The sequence below is a fragment of the Lagopus leucura genome, unplaced genomic scaffold (assembly GCF_019238085.1).
Source record: "Lagopus leucura isolate 7727_CA_CO unplaced genomic scaffold, USGS_WTPT01 Super-Scaffold_1, whole genome shotgun sequence".
NCBI classification, from domain to species: Eukaryota; Metazoa; Chordata; class Aves; order Galliformes; family Phasianidae; genus Lagopus; species Lagopus leucura.
This window is the reverse complement of record NW_024962250.1, coordinates 37268521-37292427: the sequence shown is the minus strand read 5'-3', so window position 1 is coordinate 37292427 and position 23907 is coordinate 37268521. Positions and strand designations below refer to the sequence as shown.

The window sequence follows — 23907 nt, the reverse complement described above, 5'->3', positions numbered from 1 at the left end:
GAAGTAGTGCTTGGATTTATTTGTATGCATCATTACTTTCTGATGAATACAAATATAAATGCTCTATTTCAAATCATCACTCCCGCAGGATTAACTAACACTTTCTCTTCGGATTTGTAGTTCTTGTAAATACAGACATGCAGTATATAAAGAGCCTTTCAAGTCCCATTCTTGTGCTTAGATTTGCAGTGCATTTACTTAGTGCAGCGACAATTGAACAACAACAAATACAGAGTATTTTAAAAAGATCTGTTGTATTGATAGAAGCAAATGTCAGGAGTTACTCTCATCTTCATCAACAACATCTACTGCAGAGCTGGGAAGAAGTGCTGCAGCCCCAGTCTGTGCAGATCTTTGTTGCCAGGTAAAGAAAGGGTCAGCCTGCTGCTCAGTATTGTTTTGTTAGCCCTTTGGATGATGTTTTCCTTGCTTCAAGACTCACGTCATAACAGCCTCTCTGGAAGCATTAGCCAGCATCAGCACGGTACTCGGGGATTTGCAGCTATTTTTAAAGGAAGCATATGAGAAAATAAATGTTGATTCTGGTGCCACGGTGTCTAATATACAGCTGAGATGTCCCAGTCATAACTGTGCTGGTTAAGCCACGCTGGTTGGTACAGTACTGCTATTCCTCTGCTAAATCTGCTCTGCTTCTGTTTGCAGCTATGTCATCTTATCTGTTAATTGTGAAGTCTGAGCTTCCTGGTGCTGTTGCAGGGTTCTTAAGTGGAGATGAGAGCGGGTGAGTAAAAATGCTGCAAGCATTGTGAATTTATCTTGAAAAAGAAAGCAGCTCAGGACTGCTGGAGGAGATGGGTACTGACACTGCCTTCTGATCTCACGTGCTAAAAAAATGACTTATTTACAGGCATTCTTGGAATATGAAATATTTGGCATCTGTAAACCTTCTGCAGCGCACACAGAGCGTGATTCTTTCCCATCAGACAACCTTAAAGTTGGTGGCAGAGCTCCATTCAAAGAAATCTGTAAAAATTTGAAAGGGAAAGCAGGAAGGAATGGGAGGGAGGGGAGGAGAAACATTTAAACTGCTGTCATGTTATCACTTAAAATATTTCAAGACCACAGTATGAAATCTGGCAGACATTTAAATTTAAATATTTTGTTGTCTTGCTCCAGTAATTGGACTTGTCTTGGGAAAAAGGCCAGGTTTCCAGGCTTGGTTTATAATTCCATAACTTGGCTGCCAGTAAAGAAATTATTCTTCACATCTGAGCTATAAAGCTGGATGTAATGTGTGTCTCTCAGATTCCTATTAGAGCTGTCACAAGGAATCTGTGCCTGCCCTGGGGCAAACGCTGCAGCTTCAGTGCTGAAATCTCTTGTTCAGGCTGTTGCAGTGCTGCTGTCGTTCCTGATGGTGTATCTCACACTGTTACTGCAATTTTTCCAAGCTGATTTTCTTTTTAGGTGTTTTGAGCTCAAGCTGGATTGAAGACAGTGTAGTTTTCTCAAGGCTGTGTGATGCTTCTGGTATACTTTCTAAGTCGAAATTGGTTTTTAAAAAGGCACTTTAGTTTAAGTCCTATTTTTTCTTTTTGCTTCAATTGTATAACATGTGCTTTGAGAAACGGTGTGGTGCTAACCTCACTTTCTGTCTTCCTGCCCTCCTTTTGCCTTCACGATAATGCATATTTAGTAAGGGCCTAATAATAAACAATTATGTTTTATGTGCATGTCATTTTTGATCGGTTAGTGCAACTTTTCCAGCTGTGATAATCATCAGCTTTTCATTTGGGCTTTATTGCCCTCTCCTTCCAAATTGTGCTTTCAGCTCTCCTGTCCCATACAGAGTGCTGTTGAATCTGCTGCTCTATCTGCTCCAATCTGTTCATTGCCGTTGTTTGCATGTAGCTTCACTTATGCTGTTTTTTTTTTTTTTCTTAATTTGATGCCAGCTCTGTTTATGCAAACGGATTTTTCCCAACAAAGACACAGTTTTAAGCAGCTTATGAGCACTTCTAATAGGTAGAATTGAAAGTGCCCTACGCATGCATATGTACATACATATGAAAGATTGTTCTGTCTAAAGAAGACAGTATAAACAACAGATGTATTAAGCAGATGATGCTTTTTATCAAAGGTCCTTGTGCAGATCTTCAGCTAGTGAGCAAGCAAACAGGTTACAGTGGCTGAACCAGTTACTATAAGTGGGCTGAGCCACAGCAGTTCTCATTGCACTGTGTGCCACCCATACTTTTTGCTCAGCCGGAATTGCACGGTGGGAATGAAGTTCAATTTTGCCTTTGGAAGGAGCTGAAATGGTCTGCTGCAATGCCAGCCGCAGCTCAAGCGGTTCATTTTCAGCTAGAGCCTTGCCTGCTTGCTGAGAGCTCTTCTGCTGAATGGTGTTCGTGTGACACAGTTTGACTCCTCTGTTCTTTGCCCTAGCAAGTACTTGAGATGCAGCAGTCAGTCAGTATTCCAGCTTTGTGGACACAGCTGGCGTGTGCATGCCCACTATTGTATTTCATCTATATTGCCATGATGGATCATCATCTTTTGCTGCAGAACGTTGCTTATTTCTTAACTGGAACAGTTGCCCAGTGAGGCTGTGGGTGCCTCATCCCTGGAAGCATTCAAGGCCAGGCTGGATGGGGCTGTGAGCAACCTGGTCTAGAGGGAGGTGTCCCTGCCTATAGCAGGGAGATTGGAACGGGGTGACATTAAAGGTCCCTTCCAACCCAAACCGTTCCTTGATTATCTTAACACTGGAGTAGGTTTTGAGTAACAGAATGTAAATTGTAGGGAATTTTTCAAGACAAATAGGCAATGAGTTATCAGGACCAAGTAGCAACTTACGTATGCAGAGGGCATAAATATTGCCTCATTTGATTAAAATCTTTAACTGGGCCTCTTGTTTCCAGATGTGGCTGCACAACTGCTCTGTTTCTGTTCAGTCCCTGGCATCTGATATGCTGCCGTTTGGGTGCAGGATTTATCTTTAACTGGAGTTAAAAGCTGTCAGAAGTGTCAGTTAAACTGTGAGAAATGTTTTCTGTGCATATACCAACCCAAGGCATGCTCACAGGAAAGTCATTTTGCAAATTGGATTATTTTTGTAGCTAAAGGTAAGCAGGTGTGCATGCATTGGAAAGGATCAGAGCCAGCGTTCAAAATATCAACGTGTCTTTGTTAGAAAACAAAAACATGCAATATAAACACTTGTTAATTGCAAGTTGAGATGTTTCTGTCTGTCTGCATAAGAAGAATTCCACGTAGTTTTGATGACATGAACATAGCTTCCAATGAGGATTGTGTTAAAAACTTGTAATTCGTGAGCCCTCTGTTAACATTTAATGACCCTGTCAGGAGGATATGATTGATGCAATTAAGTTGTCTTGCTTGTGTGTTACATAATTGATATGGACTGAGAGTCAGATCCTAATGTAGAACATATGAATCCCTTGTCCTGTTGCATTCAGGAATGAAATTAAAGCAATTTATAAATGTCTGCTTTCAGTTAAAAGTGGGGGAGGGACGGAGGAGGAACATCTGCATGCCAAAGCATTTTCAGTAGAGGCAAGGATTTATATTCTGCATTTCATACTTGGAATGTTTTTATCATATGGGATTATATCTGCGGATTAACTGATTTTAAAGGAAATATAGGAACATTTATTCTGCCTGTGGAAAATAAGTGTATTTCTACAGCAGTATTCTGGGAGCAAACAGACGCATTTTTTGACAACCAGTAGATGGTCCTCTGCTTTCCTTTGGTCTGTTTGTTATTTCAAAATAATTTTTTAATCAAGGATATTCTAAAAGTAAACACTTTGCAAAATTATTTTTTCTCCTTCACCTCACTGCAGTTCTGCTCTTTTTGTTCCCTTCCCCCTCCAGTTTCTTCTTCTCACTTACCGTACAGTAACCAAAGTACTTTCTTCCTTAGGCTTGCTGAGCTGCAGTGGTGTGTATGGTGTTGATACTGCAGGGTTACTTTGCTTTGGAAATGGGCAGGATTCCCTCAGCACTGACGTGACTCCATTCATTTGTATCACATGTAATTTTTTGATGTTAAGTGATGCAGCCAGTTGGCCACGGTGCGTGACGGTGCTCCATATCTGTCTCTGGTAATTCTTCAACACAGGTGTTTGCTGCTTTCCGTATGATAACTTGAGGTGCTGCCTGTTTATTAGGTGCTAACCATATCCTGGACTAAATAAACGTGGAGGTCAAAGGCCAGGGTGTTTATAGGTAGTAAAGTCGAGGGCTGATGTGCAAGATGTTTATCAGTACAGGATATGGCCAGTGCCAAGTTCGGGGAGCCACCCTCGAGATGTTTCTGTTTCTTAACAGCTTACACATCTGTGCTTCCCTCTGCTTAGGAGATGAGATTTTGGTACTGAATAGATTTTTAACAGCATCAAGACTTCATATGCCTCCATGGTGCTTTTTACATCTACGTTTTTATATGGACATTACAGCTGTTTCCATCTCTTTTGTGCTTTGATGGTGTTGCAATGAATGAAGGATCGTTCAGTGCTATATTAAAGACAAGAAAGTCTCCCTTTTTACAGTTCTTTGTTATATTACCTCTGGAGAGCAAATGTTACTTCAAATTAACAGCAAGCTGATTGACTTGTATATTTCCTCTAATATTTGACCTGTGCTGATAGGAATAGCAAAATTTGGGTGGAAAATGTCTGTGTTTAGAAAACTTAAACAGACAATAGATTGGCTTCTGGGCTGCTTGACTTCCTGTTTCAGGGCTCCTGGAAACACTGAGAAGCAGAGGACACTCAGAGGATGGTGAGGCACTGGAACAGGTTGCCCAAGGAGGCTGTGGATGCCCCATCCCTGCAGGCATTCAAGGCCAGGCTGGATGTGGCTCTGGGCAGCCTGGGCTGCTGGTTGGTGCACCCTGCACACAGCAGGGGGTTGGAACTGGATGAGCATTGTGCTCCTTTTCAACCCAGGCCATTCTGTCTTTCTGTGATATGATGTGGGAATGATGAACAGGAGATCGTGCAGTAAATGAGAATGAGAGTTGGAGCTTCTTCCAGTTGTGGAAGCGCACAGCTCAGTGTAACCCAATTTGAGATGCATGGAACACTGTGGGGATTGGGCTTGGTGATCCCCAGAAGGTCTCCTCCAACCCCTGTGCTTCTGTGATAGAAGTACTTCTGTTGGAGAGTGGCGTGGTACAGAATGCCCTTCCATGCTCATCACTGGTTTGAGTGGAGGCGGGGGTTCACATATTGAGCTGCTGAGAAGAAGCTGTACACACATCAGGGCCTCCATCCATGCAGATGGAGCATCGCCAGCATGGTGGTTAATTATGGGATGGTGCTCTGCTTCTCACTGTCTGGGAGCTCTATTTTATATCAGTACAGACACTGGGAGTACAAACCCATGCAAACAGCATGTGCAACTGGAATTATTTACTGCTTCTGTCTTTAGTGGTTACTTTGTCCAAGATGGCAGTTTTAAAGTAGAAGGTAATTTTTAGGCCTCATGAACTGTGGATCAGTCACAAGCAGCTTTTCCAACAGGTCCTGGTACCTCGATGGGAGACTGCTGCTACTCATTACTTGGGTCTGCATTGTATTTCCCCTCGCGCTTCTTCCTAAAATCGGTGAGTAATTAAAGGAGAGAAGCAAATATTATTCTACTTTAGTAGCAATTACAGTTGAAGACTTTAAAACCTTAATGGGTTATTTATTTATTTAAACTGGCAGGGGGCTGGCCATTGTGGGGGCTGCTTAAGTTGTACTGTGTTCTGCCTTCCAGCCCTGCCTAGTTAACCTATTACTTGGGTTGCAGTAGTATTTTGTCTGCAATACTAAAATAAAATCTTTACAGCAGAACATTAAAGAGCTGCATTTACTTACAGCATGCCATTAGTGGTAAGCCAGTTCTAATTCTGCCCTACAAAACTGCATAAATGATCTGTGACAGGCAGTTGGAATGTTGTTATTCTGAGTCCTAAGCCCCAGATACCAAGCACTGTAATAGAAAACATGCCTAAAATGTAAAGCTTTAGCTGTACATTAGGATCACTTTCCTTATAAATTCTCTTTTATTTTTACTGTTATTTTACAGGCTTTCTTGGCTACACAAGTAGTTTATCATTTTTCTTTATGGTGTACTTTGTGCTTGTGGTAAGTTAAAAATCAGAGCAGAGCTTATCTATTTTTTTTTCTTATTGTTTAAATGTTTTCACAAGACTGTTTTGAAATGAATTGTCTTCCTCTCCTCTCTTCCATTTTATGTAGCATTTAGTTTTCTTGGAGTTCAGTATGTGCTTGCTTGGACAGACTCTATTTGTTTTGCTGAGGCATGGAAATGCGTATGAACTTTCAAACATGTGAAAAGATTTAAAATAATTATATTTTGGACTGGCAAATGCAACAATATTTTTGTTTTGCTGACAGTGCACTGAAGGGAGCTGGCACATATACTTTTGTTTCCCTGCTAGTAACAGAATGGAATTTTGTTTGCTTAGCTTCTAACTATTACTTACTGCAACTAGTGCAGAAGAAAATTTAATATACTCCAAATAAATTAGATTTACATGTACGATGGAGTGACTGGGTTCAAAAAAAGGCAAGGAAAACTAGAACTTCATTAAGACAGTTTACAAGATTCATTAATACATCAATGACCTTATTCTTCTTTCCTGCTGAAAGGAAAGGTTCTTTTCTCTAAGCCATATGGGCTTTTTGACCCTGATGCTCACCCTCTCCAGGCCCCTCTGAGGTACATGTTTCCAAATATCTCAAGTGAGAACTGCTCGGCAGATCTGGGAGGAAAAACATACCTTTAAGTTGCACCATTTTTCCTCCTTACAGTGAAAGCTGTGTGAAGGCACACGTGTAGTAAATGGCACAACCAAGCTACTTGCACTCTGTTAGCCAGGTAGAGCAATGGGGATCTTTTTGGAGAGCCTGGAACAATGTTCCCCCTCTCCCTCATCATTCTGGCTTGCATTGACTTGCTTTTAATACCTGCTTTACAAAGGGATAAACAGAGTTGAAGGCAAGTTGAACAAACATGCCATCCGGGAGACCAAGGTAATCCATTAGGAGCTAAACCATGTGATAAAACCAAGCTTCAAAGCTGTCAAAACATCACCCTGGGGTATCCCTGGAGAGCTGCAGTGTTTGGAGGACCTTGGGAAGTATTCTTCCAAAGCTTAGCATTGAGGAGCAGCCACAGCCTTTCAGAGCTAATGGGAATGCATTTGTAATATTTATAAATTACCTTAACTTTTGACCTCTTCCCTAAAATTTATCTTGAAAGAAGGAAAAAAAAAAAAAAAGCTGAAATAGGTCTCAGGGTGAAGCTACTTGCAACAGTTTCTCAACAATTTCAATTCCTGTATTTGGCTGTGAATTTGTGCACGTATCTGAAGAAAGCTCTTCTGATGGGGAAGTGCACTGAAAGTAATTTGGGGCTCAGATAAACAAGACTTGCATGAGGATGCAGCTGTGGTGATTTAAGCTAGGATTTAGGTGTGTTTCTTTGTAACAGAAAGGTGTGGAAAATTCTAGATAAGGAGCACGCAGTGATATTTAAGGAGAGCTAATACTCTTTGCACAGTATTTTCTCCGACTTCATCAGGCATTGAAACTCAAATGCATTGGAACACAAAGGCATTAACTGTGGTTTGATTTCCACATCTAATTGCTTTGAAGTGGATGGCATGTGCTGTTGAAATGCTGTTTTCGTTTGCACAGTGTTAATTTCTGTATGGTAGATATGTTTTAATTGATTCCAGAAGAAAGCTGTGCTAGTCATATGCAAGCTGTGCAGTTGGATTTTACATACAAAATAATTCTGTGCATTTTCAAGTGCATGCCATCTGTGAAGCCTCCTGCCAGCAAGCCACAGTTTTAATACAGTGGAAAAGATAGGTGTGATAGGCAGTGTGTCCTGGTCAGCAGGTCTGCAGACTGTGTTCTGCTATGGGGCCTTGGCAGGTCACACACCTCCTGTGCTTTGCTGTCTTTTCCTGTAGAGTTAATGCACTGCTTATAGTCCTCACTTGGAAAGAATGAAAACACCAAGATGAACTGATGAGGGAGAAAAAATGTGTATGTATGCAGCTGTTAATTGAAAGCCAGATTCTGTGAGGTCCTGAGCACTTTCTCTTGTTTCTCATTGTTGAATACTTTCCCGATGTGAATCCTAAATGAAGAGAAATGAAACGTGATCGTTGCACTCTTTTATTGCCTCTTCTTGCTGTATTGAATATTGGTGAGGAGTAAAACCAGATTTTTTGGTGGGAACAGCCCTATTGGTAGCTTGTTCAACAAAGGTGTTAATGATTCCTAGTGGTATTTTTCTGAATCTCTTGTTTACGTTCCCAGAACAAAATGTGATGCAGATTGGGAACCTGCCACATGTAGTGAATGATGTTATACACAGAGCCCGTCTTTGCTGAGTGCTGTCAGGACTGCTGGAATAAAGGGATTCCTGTTTTCTATCCGCAGGATAATAAAAAGCAACATCTATTAGAACGTTCTGAGAACTCTGAATCACAGAATGGCCTGGGTTGAAAAGGACCACAATGATCATTTAGTTTCAGCATCCCTGCCATGTGCAGGGTCACCAACCACCAAACCAGGCTGCCCAGAGCCAGTGACTGACTTTATTTGTAGCAGTGTTTGTGCTGTGGATTTGAAATACTTTGTTTTCATCAGAATCTGCCTTTAGGTTTTGCTTTTTTTCTAAGTTACAACCAAATGTTTGTTACACTCAAAAAACAGTGCTTATGTGGATCAGGCTGCACAAGCAATGAAAAATCTCTTCCTGCTGGTGGCTTCATTAGAGATATGAAGTGTACTGCACTCAGTAATCCAAACAGATTTGAGTAATTAAGAGGGTAGGCAAATAAAATTCTATATTTAAAATGAATTTAGTGCATTTTCTATTGTCTCTTTTTATTTCCGTTTCAATTTGTTGAAAATCTCTATTCACGCCCTTTTAGAAGAATGTTCTCCAGTTTTTGTAGTTGGCTTTTCTTTCTTCCTCCGCCTTTGCAGTATTTCTGCACAGTGTTGCCCTTTAGCAGAAAGCTGTGTGCCTACCCACTGCCAAGCACAGCTCACTTTCCCCAAAGCTTGCCTTTTAGCTGGTGCGCCTTCACGCTGCTCAGGAAGCCTGTTCAAATCTTAGCCAGAGCTCTCGCAGATCCTTTTACTTTGGAGCCCTCCAAGTCTCTCCTTTATTTCCCCTCTCTGGGTACCTTGCAAGTATGGAGAGATCTCCTTGAAAAACTCGTTTCCTTCTCATAGAATCATTCAGGTTGGAAAAGACATCCACGATGCTCAACCCCAGCCCACCCCCACCATGCCCACTGACCATGTCCATCAGTGCCACGTCTCCATAGTTCTTGAACACCTCCAAGCAGGTATTGCCACAGCAGAAGCAGTATGGTGGGTACCTGCTGTTTCCTTGTCCCATACAGGCAGACTTCTCTTGCTTTTCTTTGGCCTTTATGGCACAAAGTTCTCTGGGAAACACCAGTTGGCTGTGAGCAAAAGGTGGATTCCTTGAGCCAGAAGAAATGTTCTCTCCCATGTTATTCTTCTCATGGATCTGAGTCTTTAATTAAGTTTTTAATTATTTGCTCTAGGCTTCAAAAGAATTATAACCTCTAAGGCCAGGCATCTACAATAGGAAATTAATTAGGGTGAGAAGAGCAATGCCACTATCATTTTAAATGAGACTCCTGAAAGAGGAGGTAACATTGCTTACTTTAATTTCCCTTTGATTTTCAGCCCTGTTACTTGGCAGTCCCTAAAGCAGCAGGGTGTAGCTAAAGCCCCAATGACATTCCGGGACAATAATTGCATTTATTGTTTTTCCTTTGCTTTCTAGTCCACACCATATGTTTCTGCCTTTTAAGATTAGCCCTAGGCTCTGCTCTATATCTGTTAAGGGCTTGTCTGCTTAGGGAAAGGGCCTGGGACAGCTAACACAGCAGCTATTCTGTATGGGAGGTGGTGAGCATGGAGCACAGAGAGAGGGAACGTGGAGCACCGGTTGTATTTCAGCTAATGTCATAGCTCATTTCAGCACAGCACCTCCAGACAGGCAAGCCATAAGGCTGCCAGCTGTGCTTAGCCAGCAGCTGTGTGGAATGGCACTGACAAGCTTTGCTGTCAGGCTCCCCTTTCTGTAGCCTGTCTGCCTACCAGTCAAGTTAGTTAATTTACTGTGGGTTTAGCTTCCAGCTTTGCGTACCAACTGTCTGATACTTTAGCTATGTGTATCTGAAGGTATCTTGATTTGGGGGATATAATCCATGCTGTCTTTGCAGATTATGATAAAAAAATGGTCCATCCCTTGTCCTCTACCTCTGAGCAGTGCAATAGAGACTTTACAGGTAAAGTGCATGCTGTTTGGAAGTTCTTCTAACATTTTATTAATAACTGTAATGCTTTTTTTACATTAACGCTTTCAGAATGACTTGCTATTTAAATTCCTTCTTTTCTTAGCTATCACAATTTTACTATCAAGAAAACCAAAACCTTTCATGTCTGTGGCTTGGGCTCATTCTTTCCTTATGTGTTGTTTTTTTTTTTTTTTGCCATATATGTCTTACAGGTTTCAAATTCTACTGCGGATTGTAAAGCAAAGCTCTTTCATCTTTCAAAAGAGGTAATCTCTATTAACAATAAGCTAACTAAAGGCGGGAGGTGTTAAAAAATTGGGGTTTAAATTCTATCCAGGGTAAGCTGAACATCTGTAAAACTAGTTACAGGCTGTGGAAATATTTCCTATACCTACTGCCAAGTGTTTTCCAGTCTCGCTCTTTAATATGAAGGCTGGGTGTCCAAGTTAGCATTTTATGAAAACATTTTGCAAATGTGACCAAAGTATCAAGTATAACAGATGCAGTGGTGCTCAGCCTCAGGATGCAGTTGGATCTGGGCACTATCTGTGCCCTCAGCTGGAATGCAGAGCTGCTTGACTGTACGCACTCATTTAGATCCTTAAAGAACATGTTTTCTGAAACTGCCTGGATATAAGTTTCATTTTTTCTTATCTGGAGCTAATTCTTCAGAACTAGTGCAATCTTATGCATTTCATTGGATGTCAGCTCTGGTATTTGTTAATTAATGTGCTTTTAAATTACATCATCACCCAACAAGGCTTGCCGGAGGGGAGCTATCGTGTACAGCTCTGGTTGCTTTGGGGTAAAGAGAATGGGGAAAAAAAGAGGAAGAGGTTTGAGATAGGTCTGTAGCATATTGGAATTCAAATGGGCCACGGTTGGTAACATTTGTGTGAAAGAACAAAATCTAACGCTCCAGCCCATAAAAACCACCCAAACATCAGGCAAATGTTAAATGCAGATCACAGAAGAAATTTTGCTTTGGCCAGAATCAAGCACCACGAGGATCCAGCTTTTTGTCTGGCCTTTGTGCTTTGTAGAATTTTGGAACTCGTCTCTATTGCATTTTGCCTTTTTCAATGTTATCAATTGAAAGTGGCAGATTTTTACCAGCATGGGCCTTGTTGTAGTTTAGCTTATTCCACTTGGCAATTGAAGCAGGCTATACTAGATGATTCATCTCTTCTAATGTAAGTTTTTGAAATAATATACCACTAATTGTGTTTGGTACAATCCCAGTTACGTAACTGTCTTAAAACTTGAGATGATAAAGCACGTTATGTTTTCTGGGAACTGTATCCAAGTATTTAAGAAGTAGTGAGAAAATAGGGAAGTCAGGGTAAGGGAGACAGTAATTTGACAGGTAGCTAAAAAGACTTAGAGAATTTTGTGGACGATACACCAGCCTTGGGGAAATTCCTACTCTTTTTACTTAATTACTTGTCTTCTCAGTTGTTAGCTCATTGACGTGCTGTCCAGTGAGCTCTCCTGATCATGGAATGGTAAGCTAAGAACAATGCCAGAAGCGAGGCTTGTTCAAGAGATCCAGTTCTATGTAACGACTCGGAGGCACCGTTCTGTGTTACAGAGATTTCTCTTGAAGCATTAAATTGAATGATTTCCAACGTCTTTCAAAGCTTGCACTGAATTCCTCCAGATAATTTCCCACCCATCTGTAATAACAAACAACTTACGAGGTGTTTATCTTCTATTTTAGAGTGCTTATGCAATACCAACCATGGCCTTCTCTTTTCTCTGCCATACCTCAGTCTTACCAATTTACTGTGAGCTCCAAAGGTAATGTATGAGAACACGTGCAATATTCAGACATAATGGGAGCATTCTGTTCTGTTTTCCTAAATTAATATTGAGTGTCATATTTTCAAGTTAATGCCATCAAACGCTGCAGCCTCAATCACCTTCATGTTTTTTGGAAATGTACAGTTCTAATCTGTAATTAGCTTATCTTTAACTGGAGAGAAAAATAGCAAATGTGGTTCTGTCACCAATGTCAGTACATTGTCTTGGCCATCTAGAGAAAAGGTCATTCAAAAAAAGGTCATTTACTAAGGTGCTCAGTAGTTGTTTTTCTTTGTTATCTGTATTTCACTGGATTCAGTGGGTTTTTTTTGGCCCAGATCCTGTATAAACTGCTATTTTTATTTTATTAAAAATCAAATAAATGTACAAATAAATCTCACTGACAGGCATGTCAGAATTCCTTTCCAGCTGGGGATGGTGCTAGATGGCTGTGACAAGTGAATCTTCACTACAAGATAAAAAGTACTTTAAAAAGAACCGTGTTACTGAGAGCACAATCTTCAGCAAATACTGCGTGCCCCTAAATTACGAGGTTGCTTTCTCATAAATGGCAGGCTGCTATGTTTTCTAATAATGTATCTTACGTTGTGTTGAATGGTCCATAGATGGACCATGGATAGATGAATCAACACTTCTTTTTTTTTTTTTTTTTTTCCAGTCCATCCAAAAGTAGAATGCAGAATGTAGCTGTCACAGGAATTGGCCTGAGTTTCATAATTTACTTTATGTCTGCTTTGTTTGGGTATCTGACATTTTATGGTGAGTATATTTTTGAAGTATTCTCTAGAATGCAGTGTTATAATAAATGATACATGCATTGTCTTCAGTACTTCAGGCTTGCTTATGCATCAATACACTGGGATCCTCATAGATCTTAGTCCCATGGAGAATCTCCCAAAGTGTTGTAGTACCACTGACTTCTCAACATGTAATTGCAGGGTTTATGCTCAGAGATACTCTGCACGCAAGATATGAGTGTGACCCATGAGAAACTAGCCCTAATGCTGGGGAGACATGAATTTTTGGAGGCATGCTTGTCCTGTCTGATACAGCTTGGGAACAAAGCATGTATTGCTTCCTTGTTTTGCTTCTGGGTTTTTTACAAATTTATCAGAGCTAGCACTAGCTGTTTCACTAGAAATCTGCTGAAAGATTTGTTCCTTTCCTAACATAAAGCTTTATTTTAAAGGATTACACAAAATGAATTTTTCATTATGCTTTTTTTTTGTTAATGTGTAAGGTAAACACAGAAAAGAATTAACTGGCAACAAGAAACTTAGAAGGTCTGAAACAGATGAAGGAGCAATCTAATTTCGTGTCTTGGCTTCAGCAGAGGGCAGGGACAAAAGGCTAGGAAAGAAATTAAAAATGTGGAGCTCAAAGCTTCCCAGCACATGCTTCCTATCTTCAGTAAATTGCCTTGTGTGCGTTTCCTGAGTCAGAAATGGTGTCTGTTTGATGCACATAATGAACCAAGAAAAGCACATTTCTTAGAGATATCGTCAACACGGCACTTGAAGAATATGCCTTTTCATTTTCCAAACAGAAGAGTGGGATATAAAACTGCCCTGACCAGTTCCATGGATACCTTTCAGTTCCATTTGCTCTAGAGCTGACATGACAACGTACTGCACTACCAGTGTTACAGCTGCACTTCAGTATACATTTGGGTGCAGTTTTTCAGTTGAGTTCACACGTAAGTGAGGGGTGGTATTGCATTTTACCAACACTCAGATGTCACAACTCTTACCTACATAGTGGCTCTTGTTTTTTAAAAGGTCCATCATAATTTTGGCAGAAGCAGGTGAGTGCCTCTTTTAAGACAACAACACTACAGTAATGTTACTACAGTATACAGCAAGAATTTGGCTTTTAGCAGCTAAAAATTGCAAAATTGAGAGCAATTTTGCACCTTGTTTCCCAAGCATTACTGTATGTCTGACCATAACTTCAGAAAGCATTCCCTTGGCACAGAATCCTTTGAAATATTAAGTGGGGAGTCTTGAAGCTCCTAGTAGCATATATTATTGTTGCTGTTTCCATGTGACTTTGTAGGGAATTCAAACTTGAAGCATCACTATGAGAGATTCAGCAGTCACTCTGGGATAACCATCTGTCTCCAGGTCACATCTCAGCAAAAATGAAATACAATAATTCATAGAAACTGACCCAGTTCCGATTACTTCCACTGCATCATTTCTTTGAGGCAAAGCCTTTTGACTGCAGTCTATTAGTTTGTGTCACTGAATATTTCTGGTTTTCTGGAAGCATGATTTCTTTCAGTAATTCTTAAACTCAAGAGCCCAAAACATCAGAACCAACAGTGAATGTCTGCAAGAGATTACATTTTTCCCTTCCAAGCTTCTGCTCCTTTTTTAACTTTTTGGTTGTCTTGTTTAATTAACTTAGTTCTTTAAATAGGGGGAATCTGTTTTCTGTTCCTAAAATACCAGTCCAGGAAAATGTAAAACATTTTATTTTAAATTGAAAACAAAGAAGGAGTTCCTTCTTTGAAATGAGTCATATTTCATCGTTCTGTGGCTCAGAAGTTTTGTACTGTTTTCTGTGAATTTGAAACTCAATGCAGCGCCTGCACTTGGGTGGAAATTTGGTCTGTTCTGAAGCCCAACAAAGCACTCGGAGTGGGAGGAGCAGACAGACCACTTCCAGAACTCTGACTTGCTCAGTGCAGTAGTGGTGCTGCTTACAGCACTGCTAGAGAGTTGTGATAGAAAGCTCAAGCAGCCCAGATGCATTTTCTTTGTTCATTAGTGAAACCCCTTCTTAAGTTTCAGAGCTTTTGTCAAGGTTCAGTCAATCCAGTCATCCTGACTTTAATTAAACCTACATTTTAATTTGTGAATAGTGCTTTTTGTTGTCTGTTTAAAATACTCCTATAGGAATTGTCTAAGGCTTATGCATACTGACAGGTGTATGTTTTCTTCAGTTATTGGAGATATTTTCAGCAGTTTTCTAGGTTTTACTTCTGCTGTTTGCTCATCCCTTCAGGCCACTAAAACTTGTCTTTTATTTTAAGTCTAGCTAACATGGTAAAATTCAGATAAGATTAAAAATTACTTTTCTAGTGAATGGATTGAAAGTTTCAGAACACGTATCTGCAAGCTTGGAATGGCTTTCTTTTTAAACCTTCCTTTTCCATATTTCCTTCATCTTCACTTAGATGGCTTTTAGTTCAGCAGAGTCTCTACAGCACCTTGCCTCTTGCACAGATTGTTTTCTGTTTTCTCTAGGTTGCAAATCAGTTTTAGCTGGTTTATCAGCAGGGTTTATATACAGTCCCCTCCGCTGTGCAGTACTCACAAGCAGATCGGTCCGTTTGAATGTAAGCTTCATACATGTTGCTCATTACTTCCCGTTAGTTCTCAAATGATTTAGAGGAGAATTCCTTTTTCTGCTTTTCAGACAAAGTGGACTCTGAATTGCTGCGAGGTTACAGCAGTTACCTGCCACATGATACTGTCATCATGACTGTTAAACTGGCCATACTGTTCTCCGTGCTTCTGACAGTCCCTCTAATCCACTTCCCAGTAAGTACTCCTCTCTGGCATAAGCAATGCTAACACTAATGCTTTGCAGGCTGTAATATCTGAGACACATCTAGTCCCGTGTATCTTATTCACTTGTCAAGTGATTGATCAAAGACCACAGATTTGCATGTGTTCCATGAGAGCTCCAAAATAACAACGAGCCGCTAAGCTAATTTGTGCTCTAGAGACAGATTTCAGATTAAAACTAGCCCACAGCATTGTTTTTAATTTAGAGAATTCAGAACTTCTGAAGTTTATTTAGTTTGATTTTTTTTTCTCCTAAATTGAGTTTTGCTGACTTAGGTTTTCCTTTCTGCACGCACACACACACACACACACAAACACACTTATACTTGAAAACTCAATTTCATCGTAAATTGAAAACACATATTGACTTATTTCACTGCAAGAATACTGCTTTAGCTTATCAATACCATGGTAGATTTGAGAGAATTCATTCAGTTATGAAAAATAAACCAAACACAATAGTCAAAACTATGTCTAGGTAAGCACCCTGGGTTACATACCAGTTGGCAGCACACTATTGGACCCCAAACCTTTACTTGTCCCAGCAGGAATTGTTCTCAGGACCAATGGCCACGTGATAGTGCTTCAATTTTGAAGTTAATTCCATGCTACAGAGAGAAAAAGACGTAATTTAACTATTATTAAATGATTTTTGCATTTCGAGTTAAAATGTTCTTTTGCATCTCGTATGGTAAAATTCTTTATACCCATTTGTGAAATTGAATAAGATTAAAAAAGAAGTACCTGTGTTCATTTACCCATTCTGTGTTCCTTTTCATTTTATGTAGGCGAGGAAGGCTGTATTGATGGTGTTTTTCTCTCACCTTCCCATGTCTTGGATTGGCCACATCCTTGTCACTTTACTTCTGAATACAATCATTGTTTTGTTTGCACTGTATGTGCCAGACATTAAAAATGTATTCGGAGTCGTTGGTAAGTTGTGGGTTTTTATTATTATCTTTGAGAAGTTCAGAATTGCACTGAGCCACTGTGTTCCAGTCGTGCTCTGATTGAAGTCTTTCTGGTTCTTATAGGTTCAACCACATCGACATGTTTGCTTTTTGTGTATCCTGGACTGTTTTATCTTAAGCTCAGCAGAGAGGACTTTCTGTCACCACACAAACTCGGGGTATGCTTTTTCTGTGCATGTACTAATTGCATTTAAAGAGGCTCATTTTAGATACATTTTAATGCACTGGAGAGAACGTAATCTAATGGGCAAAGTTCCAGTTTGCAATGCAGTTCACAAAATCTGTGAGCGTTTTCTTTTATTGTTCACGTTAGCTCTGCTGTGTCTGAAACTCCTTTTTTACAAGACCTCTCCGAATAGCAGAGTGTCTGTATTCTGGTCTGTTGATCTGAATACATGCTTTTCTCTATAGTTTTCAGATGTTGATTTTTAATCCAGTTTCTCCGTGGTTTTTACGCATTACTCTGATGTTGTTTGGGCAGCTGGAACAAAGCCAAACTGTGTTTAAGTGAAACAGTGTTTATGCTTGTTTTCTATTTAAGCCTCCTCAAAACCATGTTGTTTTTTTTCTTTTATGGTTTCTCTTTTGGCACATTTGGTTGAGTTCTAATTGGAATTTGTGCAGCAGCCTGCTTTTTGCACTGCAGCTGTGCTTGTCTTCTTTTTAGCCACTGCTCAGCCCAGTGTCATGGCAGGGTCTCAAATCATGGCATCCAGGTTGGAAAGGACCACTAAGATGCTCAAGTCAAACCCCAACCCACCCCCACCGTGCCCACTGCCCACATCCCTCAGTGCCACATCTCTGTAGTTCTTGAACACCTCCAGGATGGTGACCCCACCACTCCCAGGGCAGCTGTGCCCCTGCATCACCACTCTTGCTGAGAAGGAATTTTTCCTAATATCCAAACTGAATCTTCCCTGCTACAACTGAAAGGTATCACCTCTCGTCCTAAAAACGGTGAGAGTGCCTATGCTGTGACCATCTGCCATTGCTATGACTCGTAGGACTGCTCTCATGTTGATGAAACAGGGAACCTGAAAGAAAATCCAGTGATGATGGTCTTTCAACCATTTTGAATAAAATACAAATTAATTTCCTTCATTCATTCACAGTTGTGTTTATTCAAGCAGATCTGTACAGTTCTCAGGGGCACAGTGCAAGTGAACCAAGCCATTGTGAGAGTGCCCAGTGAAACTATCCTTGAGCAGACTTAGTTTCATTTCATTCTAAGCAAATACCTTGTGTTTGAAGACTAATTTGCAGCATGAAAGACTGTTTTAAAACACACTGTTTAAACCTGTTCTTACACAGTTTTTTTTATTTTCAGTGATACAGATATTTTCCTTCTTTCTTCACAGGCATGTGCATTGCTTATTTTTGGCGTTTGTGTTGGTCTGCTCAGTTTAATTCTGATAATCCTCAATTGGATTAATCAGTGATGCCATGTGGTTACTTTCCAAAGTGGGCTTCAGGAGGACAGCAAGACCCAGAGATACGGACAGCCTACAGAAAGCACTGACAGCAACCATCTTCAGAAGAAATAACACTTTTTCAGCCTGTTGGTGATGTTCCTTCATTACTCTTGAGTCTAAAATACTACTTCTTAATGATGCTCTTGTGGCAGGTACAAAGATCTCTTGATAATTCCTGCTACACAAAGATGGTTTGGAGCACGTGGTGAATGAATGCAGAACCTTAAGACAGCTTTTCTTTTAAAGAGAATGAGATGGATTTTAAATCAGTTGTGATGTGCATACAGCATATTATCTTAGCAGACTGCAGACTACTTAGAAGACTGCTGTTGCTTTATGATTTCCAAAAGTTCAGCCAGTTGATATTAGGAACTGACTGATTCCAAGTGTTTACCCTAATTTATCCTAATACATATTCAGAGGCCAGCCATCTTAGTCCAGTTTAATGGGCACATCATGAGAAGTGTATTCTTGTTTTATACCTCCTGTGTACTTGAATCATATTGAAGTAATTTTTAAATGAGCAGCTTTTGCCCATCCAGCATAATAAGTTCTTGCAGCATTAGTGATTCTGTTTGTAGTTAATAACTGATCACTTTCAGTTAATTCAGTATTATTCAAATTACCTCAGTATTCCTGCCAGCGGGAGACTTTTCTTTTTCTCTCTCACTCCCATTTCTACCAGTGTTTCCTATTTGAAGTAGAACGTATCTGTGTTTTATGTACTGCTGTACATTTGGACTTGAAAGGTGGCATTCTGCTGTCCTAAAGGCAAAGGAGATTTTATGTTTATGGAACCTTGATTTTACCCCAAATCTCGAAACATTCACACACCCTTTTGTAATTGCAATTTTTTTCTGTCTAAATGAATCGTGAATGTAGTTTTCAACACCAGCTGGGCTTTGTTACATATAGTATGGGGTGCCCACCACAGAAGTCCCTCATATCAGCCACTGCTTTCATTCTACTAATATCATGGTAAGCTTCCTTAAATTTGCTACTATCAGATGGAGTCTGATGTCTTTAGAATAGCCTAATCTCTTGAGAGACTTTATACCCTGAAGAAGTTAAGCCTCCGCAGAAATGCTTTATGTAAAGTTCAGAAATCAGACCTCAGACTCACAGCAAGATTTAGAGAGTGGGAAAATTCTTCATTATTTCCAGATGCAGTATTTCTTTTAATTTAGCTTAGCACTTTTACATCTGAGAATTGGAATGAAATACAAATGAAACATAGTAAATTAATTCATTTGTGTAACATGAAAGAAGCTAGTGTATGACATTTATGGAAATGTTTCTGTCCGTAAGGTGAACAGTAAATTAGTTGACTCTAGCTAGAAAATCCTGTTGAAACAGTTCTGTTAATATGTTGACATATGTTTTCTCATTTGAGATACGGAAGACGCCCTAGAAACTGACATTTCTAACCTCTTAGCAGCAGGTCTGTCTTAAGTTCCTGTGCAAAACTGGGGCCAGAAACTAAAGGTGAGCAATAAAGCTACAGCAAAATCGTATCTGTGCCATTCCCAAAGGCACTTCATGCACTTCTTGCATAAACAGTCATATTTTCCCATGATGCAGGAGAGGCAGCATTCAGTCTTTCAAGTATTGATTTTTAATTTTTGTTAATGTTGTCACGATAGCTGGTAACTCAGCTCCTCACTGCTGGTGGCTGTAGAGCAACCTGAAGATTGATTTCAGCTTGGAAGGACTTCACTTGTAAGCTGACTGCCTTGGGAAAGCGTGGCTGCCTGTGCCAGTGGCTGCAGGGAGCACTGGGCTCTCCAGAAAAAGATGTGCCAAATTCAACATAACCCAGAGAGAATGCGCTTGATCCTTCCCTGTGTAATAGGGAGGAACAGAAAATAGCAGAGTTGGAACCAACATCTCTGTTCCTGAGCTGGCAAGCTGTGCCTTCTCTGACTTCAGTGCCAGCAGATCACTCAACTCTTGGGATCCGTAAGATGTTTTTCCTTTTTGATAGATGGCCTGCAGGCACCCAGGTGGTTTTAGTGTGCAGTTGGTACTGCTTCAGGAATCCTTTTGCCTGGGGAATGTTCTTCTGCTTAGGAGTTTAATGCAAAAATAGACTCGAGTGATGAGGCATAGGAACTAATTCAGGAGTTTTGTTAGGATCCCCATTCTTTATAAGTCAGTACACTGTATTCTGAAAAAGATTGCAGGTGTTTTTATCACAAAGTTTATACCTGGGGTTTCATGACACAAGGTGAGGTCACTACCAGAAACAGCATGTCCACTCCTGGGTAGACACTCAGCTTCCTCCTATGGCACTGGCATAGTGGTGGCTCCTGCTCAGTTTCACTAGCAGAAAACCTGGAAAGATGATGAGTTATCTGCCAAAAACTGAACAAAGTGAGCTCTCTTGGAGACAGGGAAGGGAAGGAGGATGGAGTTGGACTGCCTTTTTAAGGCCACAGCAGCCATTAGATCAGTGTTTTTCTCACAAACCTCACTCTCCATCTTTGTGCACTTGGGATGCTTCTAACTTGAGAGCTGTCTGGCCTCCTGTGATCAAGGGGTTGGTCAGACAGTTTCTCAGCACCGTGTGAGTATCAGGGATTGGGGCTGTCCATCTTGCCTTTGTCCTTGCAGTTCACCCTTCCTTTTCAGTTCTTGATAATCAGGTGTAGCCCCTCCTGCCTGTGGCTGCCCTCTGATAGCTTTGTGCTCCCAGGCTTTGTTGGCTGTGGGGATTCTGTCAGGCAGAGCATCTCTGGCAGCAGTGCAAAAACCTGAGTATCTATTTCATATGAAGTGTACCTTGAGAAATCAATGATAGCTGCAGATCAGGAAATGATTTTCTAACTGAACCAAAACTTAGGAAAACAGGAGACCTTACATTCACATCAGTGAACTGTAGATATATTTTGTAAGATGCTAGAAATTAGGAAGAATATTTCTTAGAATTGTGAGGTTTTATGAAAACCGTTTCTCATATATCATGGTCTCGCAGCTTACTATTCAATAGTAGTTGTAAGACATCATTGCAGGCACTTTATTTTAAACTCTGAACAGCAGGACTTAATGTGGAAGATTTACATCATCTGTGAAGGTACAGAAAGTTGGCAAGATTCTGCTGAGCTTTTGCTCTTTGTTTCTCCCAGAGAAAAAAACTGAGTCTGCCCTGCCCTGCAATCCCCTATATCTGCACAGTTGGGTTTGTGTGCATCATGTTAAAAGATGGGGCTGAGAAAATGCTTGAAATAAGGCGTCGGTTTTACAGCTGATTCCTGTAATGCTATGGAAATTACTGCATTACTGGTTTTAAGCTCTGGGTACATGAGCCAGGCTGTTAACTGACTGCCCTGGTAGGTAGCATTGGGCTGATGAATACCAGTGTGTGAAGTTAATGTTCCGTGAGGATGAAGGGAAGCAATTCGCACCTCTGCTGGAGCTCTATTATTACATTTTGGCTGTGGTGCAGAAGGGATGGAAGCACACCGGTTTGCTGAACGCTGTTATCTTCCGTTTGCAAAAGAGAAATGCTGCTGCTTTTAAGAGGGTCCTATGATGTGTAACTTAAAACCTGAGGAGAGGGGCAGAAGGAGAGAACTATTGCTGCTAAATTTAGGAAAAGGTGCATTCGTTTTCCACAATTCAGAAACAGAGTAAGGACACTATTTTTAGTCTCAGTCTTCCCCAGACTGTTTGTGCATTATGTCCTGTAAGGGTTTCACTACAGCAGTACACAAGCATGAGTTCTGTTGAGCTCCACTCTCACACGCTTTTAAATATATTTTTCTTTAAACTTGTATACAGATTTTTTTTGTTGTTGTTATATTTCCAAATTGGTGCACTTCAGTGGTTCTGCTTTATTATGTGTATACCTTTCTATTTTCTGAAGCCTCGGCTAGAAAGGATCCCTTAGCATTTCTGACCTGGCTTGGAAAGGTTGCCTTTCCCCAGCTGCACGAGGAGAACAATGTGAGAGATGAAAATGAGTCAGTAGCCTTTGATTTGTTTTCTCTCGTTCTCCTGTTTCCATTCTGTGCCCGTGTAAAGGCTGCTCAGGTTTCAGATGCACTGTGGTTAGCTGGGCTGGTGGTGTCTCTTATAAGCAGCATTGCAGAAGGGAGCACTGCACACTGAGTGCCTACAGCCTGTGTGTGCATTGTGCTCAGTGCTCACTGTTTATTCCCTTCTTTTTAGGCATCTCAATACTGACTTTCACTGCAGTTTGTTTAAAGTTCTCTCATGTCCCTGTGCAGTGTAAACCGAACCTCTGTGATACCATCCTCTCCTCTCTGCCCCTCTCTTCACCTTCCCCTGAGCACGGAGGCACAACGGTGCAACAGGATCTCTGTGCTTGAGCTGCTAGGGCAGATGTTACATCCCACCCTGCTTGTAAACTCGTTGTTCGCATGGGAGAGGATGCAGGCTTGTTCTTTATTGCTGTATTTCTGACTGTGCACAAACGGTCCTCGTGGTAAGGATCTGGAAATCAGTGCTCTGAACCCAGCAGTTCGTGGAGGCTGAGAGGACTCGGAGGAACCATCTGCCTGTGTGTACCTCCATTGGGCAGCAGTAGAGCAGGTTATAGACCTGGGTGGGCCTGATCCAAAATGGCCAATCTTTTTAAAAATAATTTCATAAAATTAATTTTTAGGATTATCTCTATGGAATATGGCAATTTTCATTAGCATCATCATGCAGATTCAGCAAGGCACACAACATGTGAGGACAGAGCTGTGCCTGTTCTGGATACAAGTGATTATTTCACCTTGAACACAGGTGTGTTGAGCTGGCTCCAACACTCTTACAGAGCCAGAGTGAGGTTCTGAATTTGGAATTCTGCAAATTCAGCAGCCTGTCTTCTTTATTTGCTTCCTATAAACAGTAGGAGGAGGTGGACATTGTACCAGTGCATCCCTGCAAAGACATGAAGATTAATCACGTTGTTTCCAACTGTCCCTACGTGCAGAAATGAAGATTAACGTTAGCTCAGTAGTGGGCATCCTAATGCACTCTAATTAAAGCTTCAGCTTTAGGTCAATCCAGGAGTTACAATAACATTGATTGCTGTAGAACTCCTCTCCTAATTGGATTTAACACTTAACACAGAATCATTGTTTTACATTGCCTTTGATGTTGAAAGCATTCATTATAGTTGTTCTGCATTCCATGGAGCTTTGGGACGCATCTACTTCCCAATGACTGCCACTGAGAGACAGTTTCCACTGTTGAAGAAGAGCTGCCTAATTTTTACAGTTTGTGGTGATGTTTTTAGTATTTGTGTTTCAAAAGTGATCATTCAACTGTGCTTAATGTGGAATTGAAGTTTTCTTTTTTAAAAGAAGCCATCTGTATGTAAAAAATACCTCGTGAACATCTGATCTGTGTGCCATGCATTTCCTGTTTCGAGTTCTTCCTCCCACAGATTTCAATGGAGCAGCCGCGGCGTGTTCCAAGAAAAACAGAAAATAAAGAACAGTGTTTGCATAACTCATTTGCTGCTCATCTTTGCTTCCTGTGCATAGTGTGGAAAGCAAAGTGAAGCCGACGCTGCGCTCTGCTGTCGGTTCCAGAAGTGCAAATTTGTTGCTGTTACCCCAGCTCAGGCTATAGCATCTCCATGGCCAAGGAAAGGTGGACGACTGCTTGAGGAAACTGGCAACCACAGCATCATGGAAGGGAAGGGCCTACTGTGCTCCCTGACAGCTGTCCTGGCTGCCAACCTTTGT

General features: G+C 40.8%; 1 protein-coding gene across 2 annotated transcripts in view; it reads left to right on the top strand.

The window, feature by feature from the left end:
• The window catches only part of SLC38A6 (solute carrier family 38 member 6), a 38204-nt gene extending 14536 nt beyond the window's left edge, over window positions 1–23668 (top strand). The window contains exons 2-14 of one of the 2 annotated variants that reach the window (XM_042892711.1): window positions 664–742; window positions 1429–1491; window positions 3911–4061; window positions 5514–5596; window positions 6064–6122; window positions 10289–10354; window positions 10576–10629; window positions 12084–12163; window positions 12846–12946; window positions 15611–15735; window positions 16551–16695; window positions 16779–16891; window positions 18092–23668. In XM_042892711.1, the coding sequence (XP_042748645.1) occupies window positions 733–742; window positions 1429–1491; window positions 3911–4061; window positions 5514–5596; window positions 6064–6122; window positions 10289–10354; window positions 10576–10629; window positions 12084–12163; window positions 12846–12946; window positions 15611–15735; window positions 16551–16695; window positions 16779–16891; window positions 18092–18172 (1131 nt within the window). In that variant the 5' untranslated portion in view covers window positions 664–732 and the 3' untranslated portion in view covers window positions 18173–23668. The remainder of the gene's footprint in view (window positions 1–663; window positions 743–1428; window positions 1492–3910; window positions 4062–5513; window positions 5597–6063; window positions 6123–10288; window positions 10355–10575; window positions 10630–12083; window positions 12164–12845; window positions 12947–15610; window positions 15736–16550; window positions 16696–16778; window positions 16892–18091) is intronic. The other variant, XM_042892633.1, reaches the window with a different exon arrangement.
• The last annotated feature ends 239 nt before the right edge of the window (window positions 23669–23907 follow it).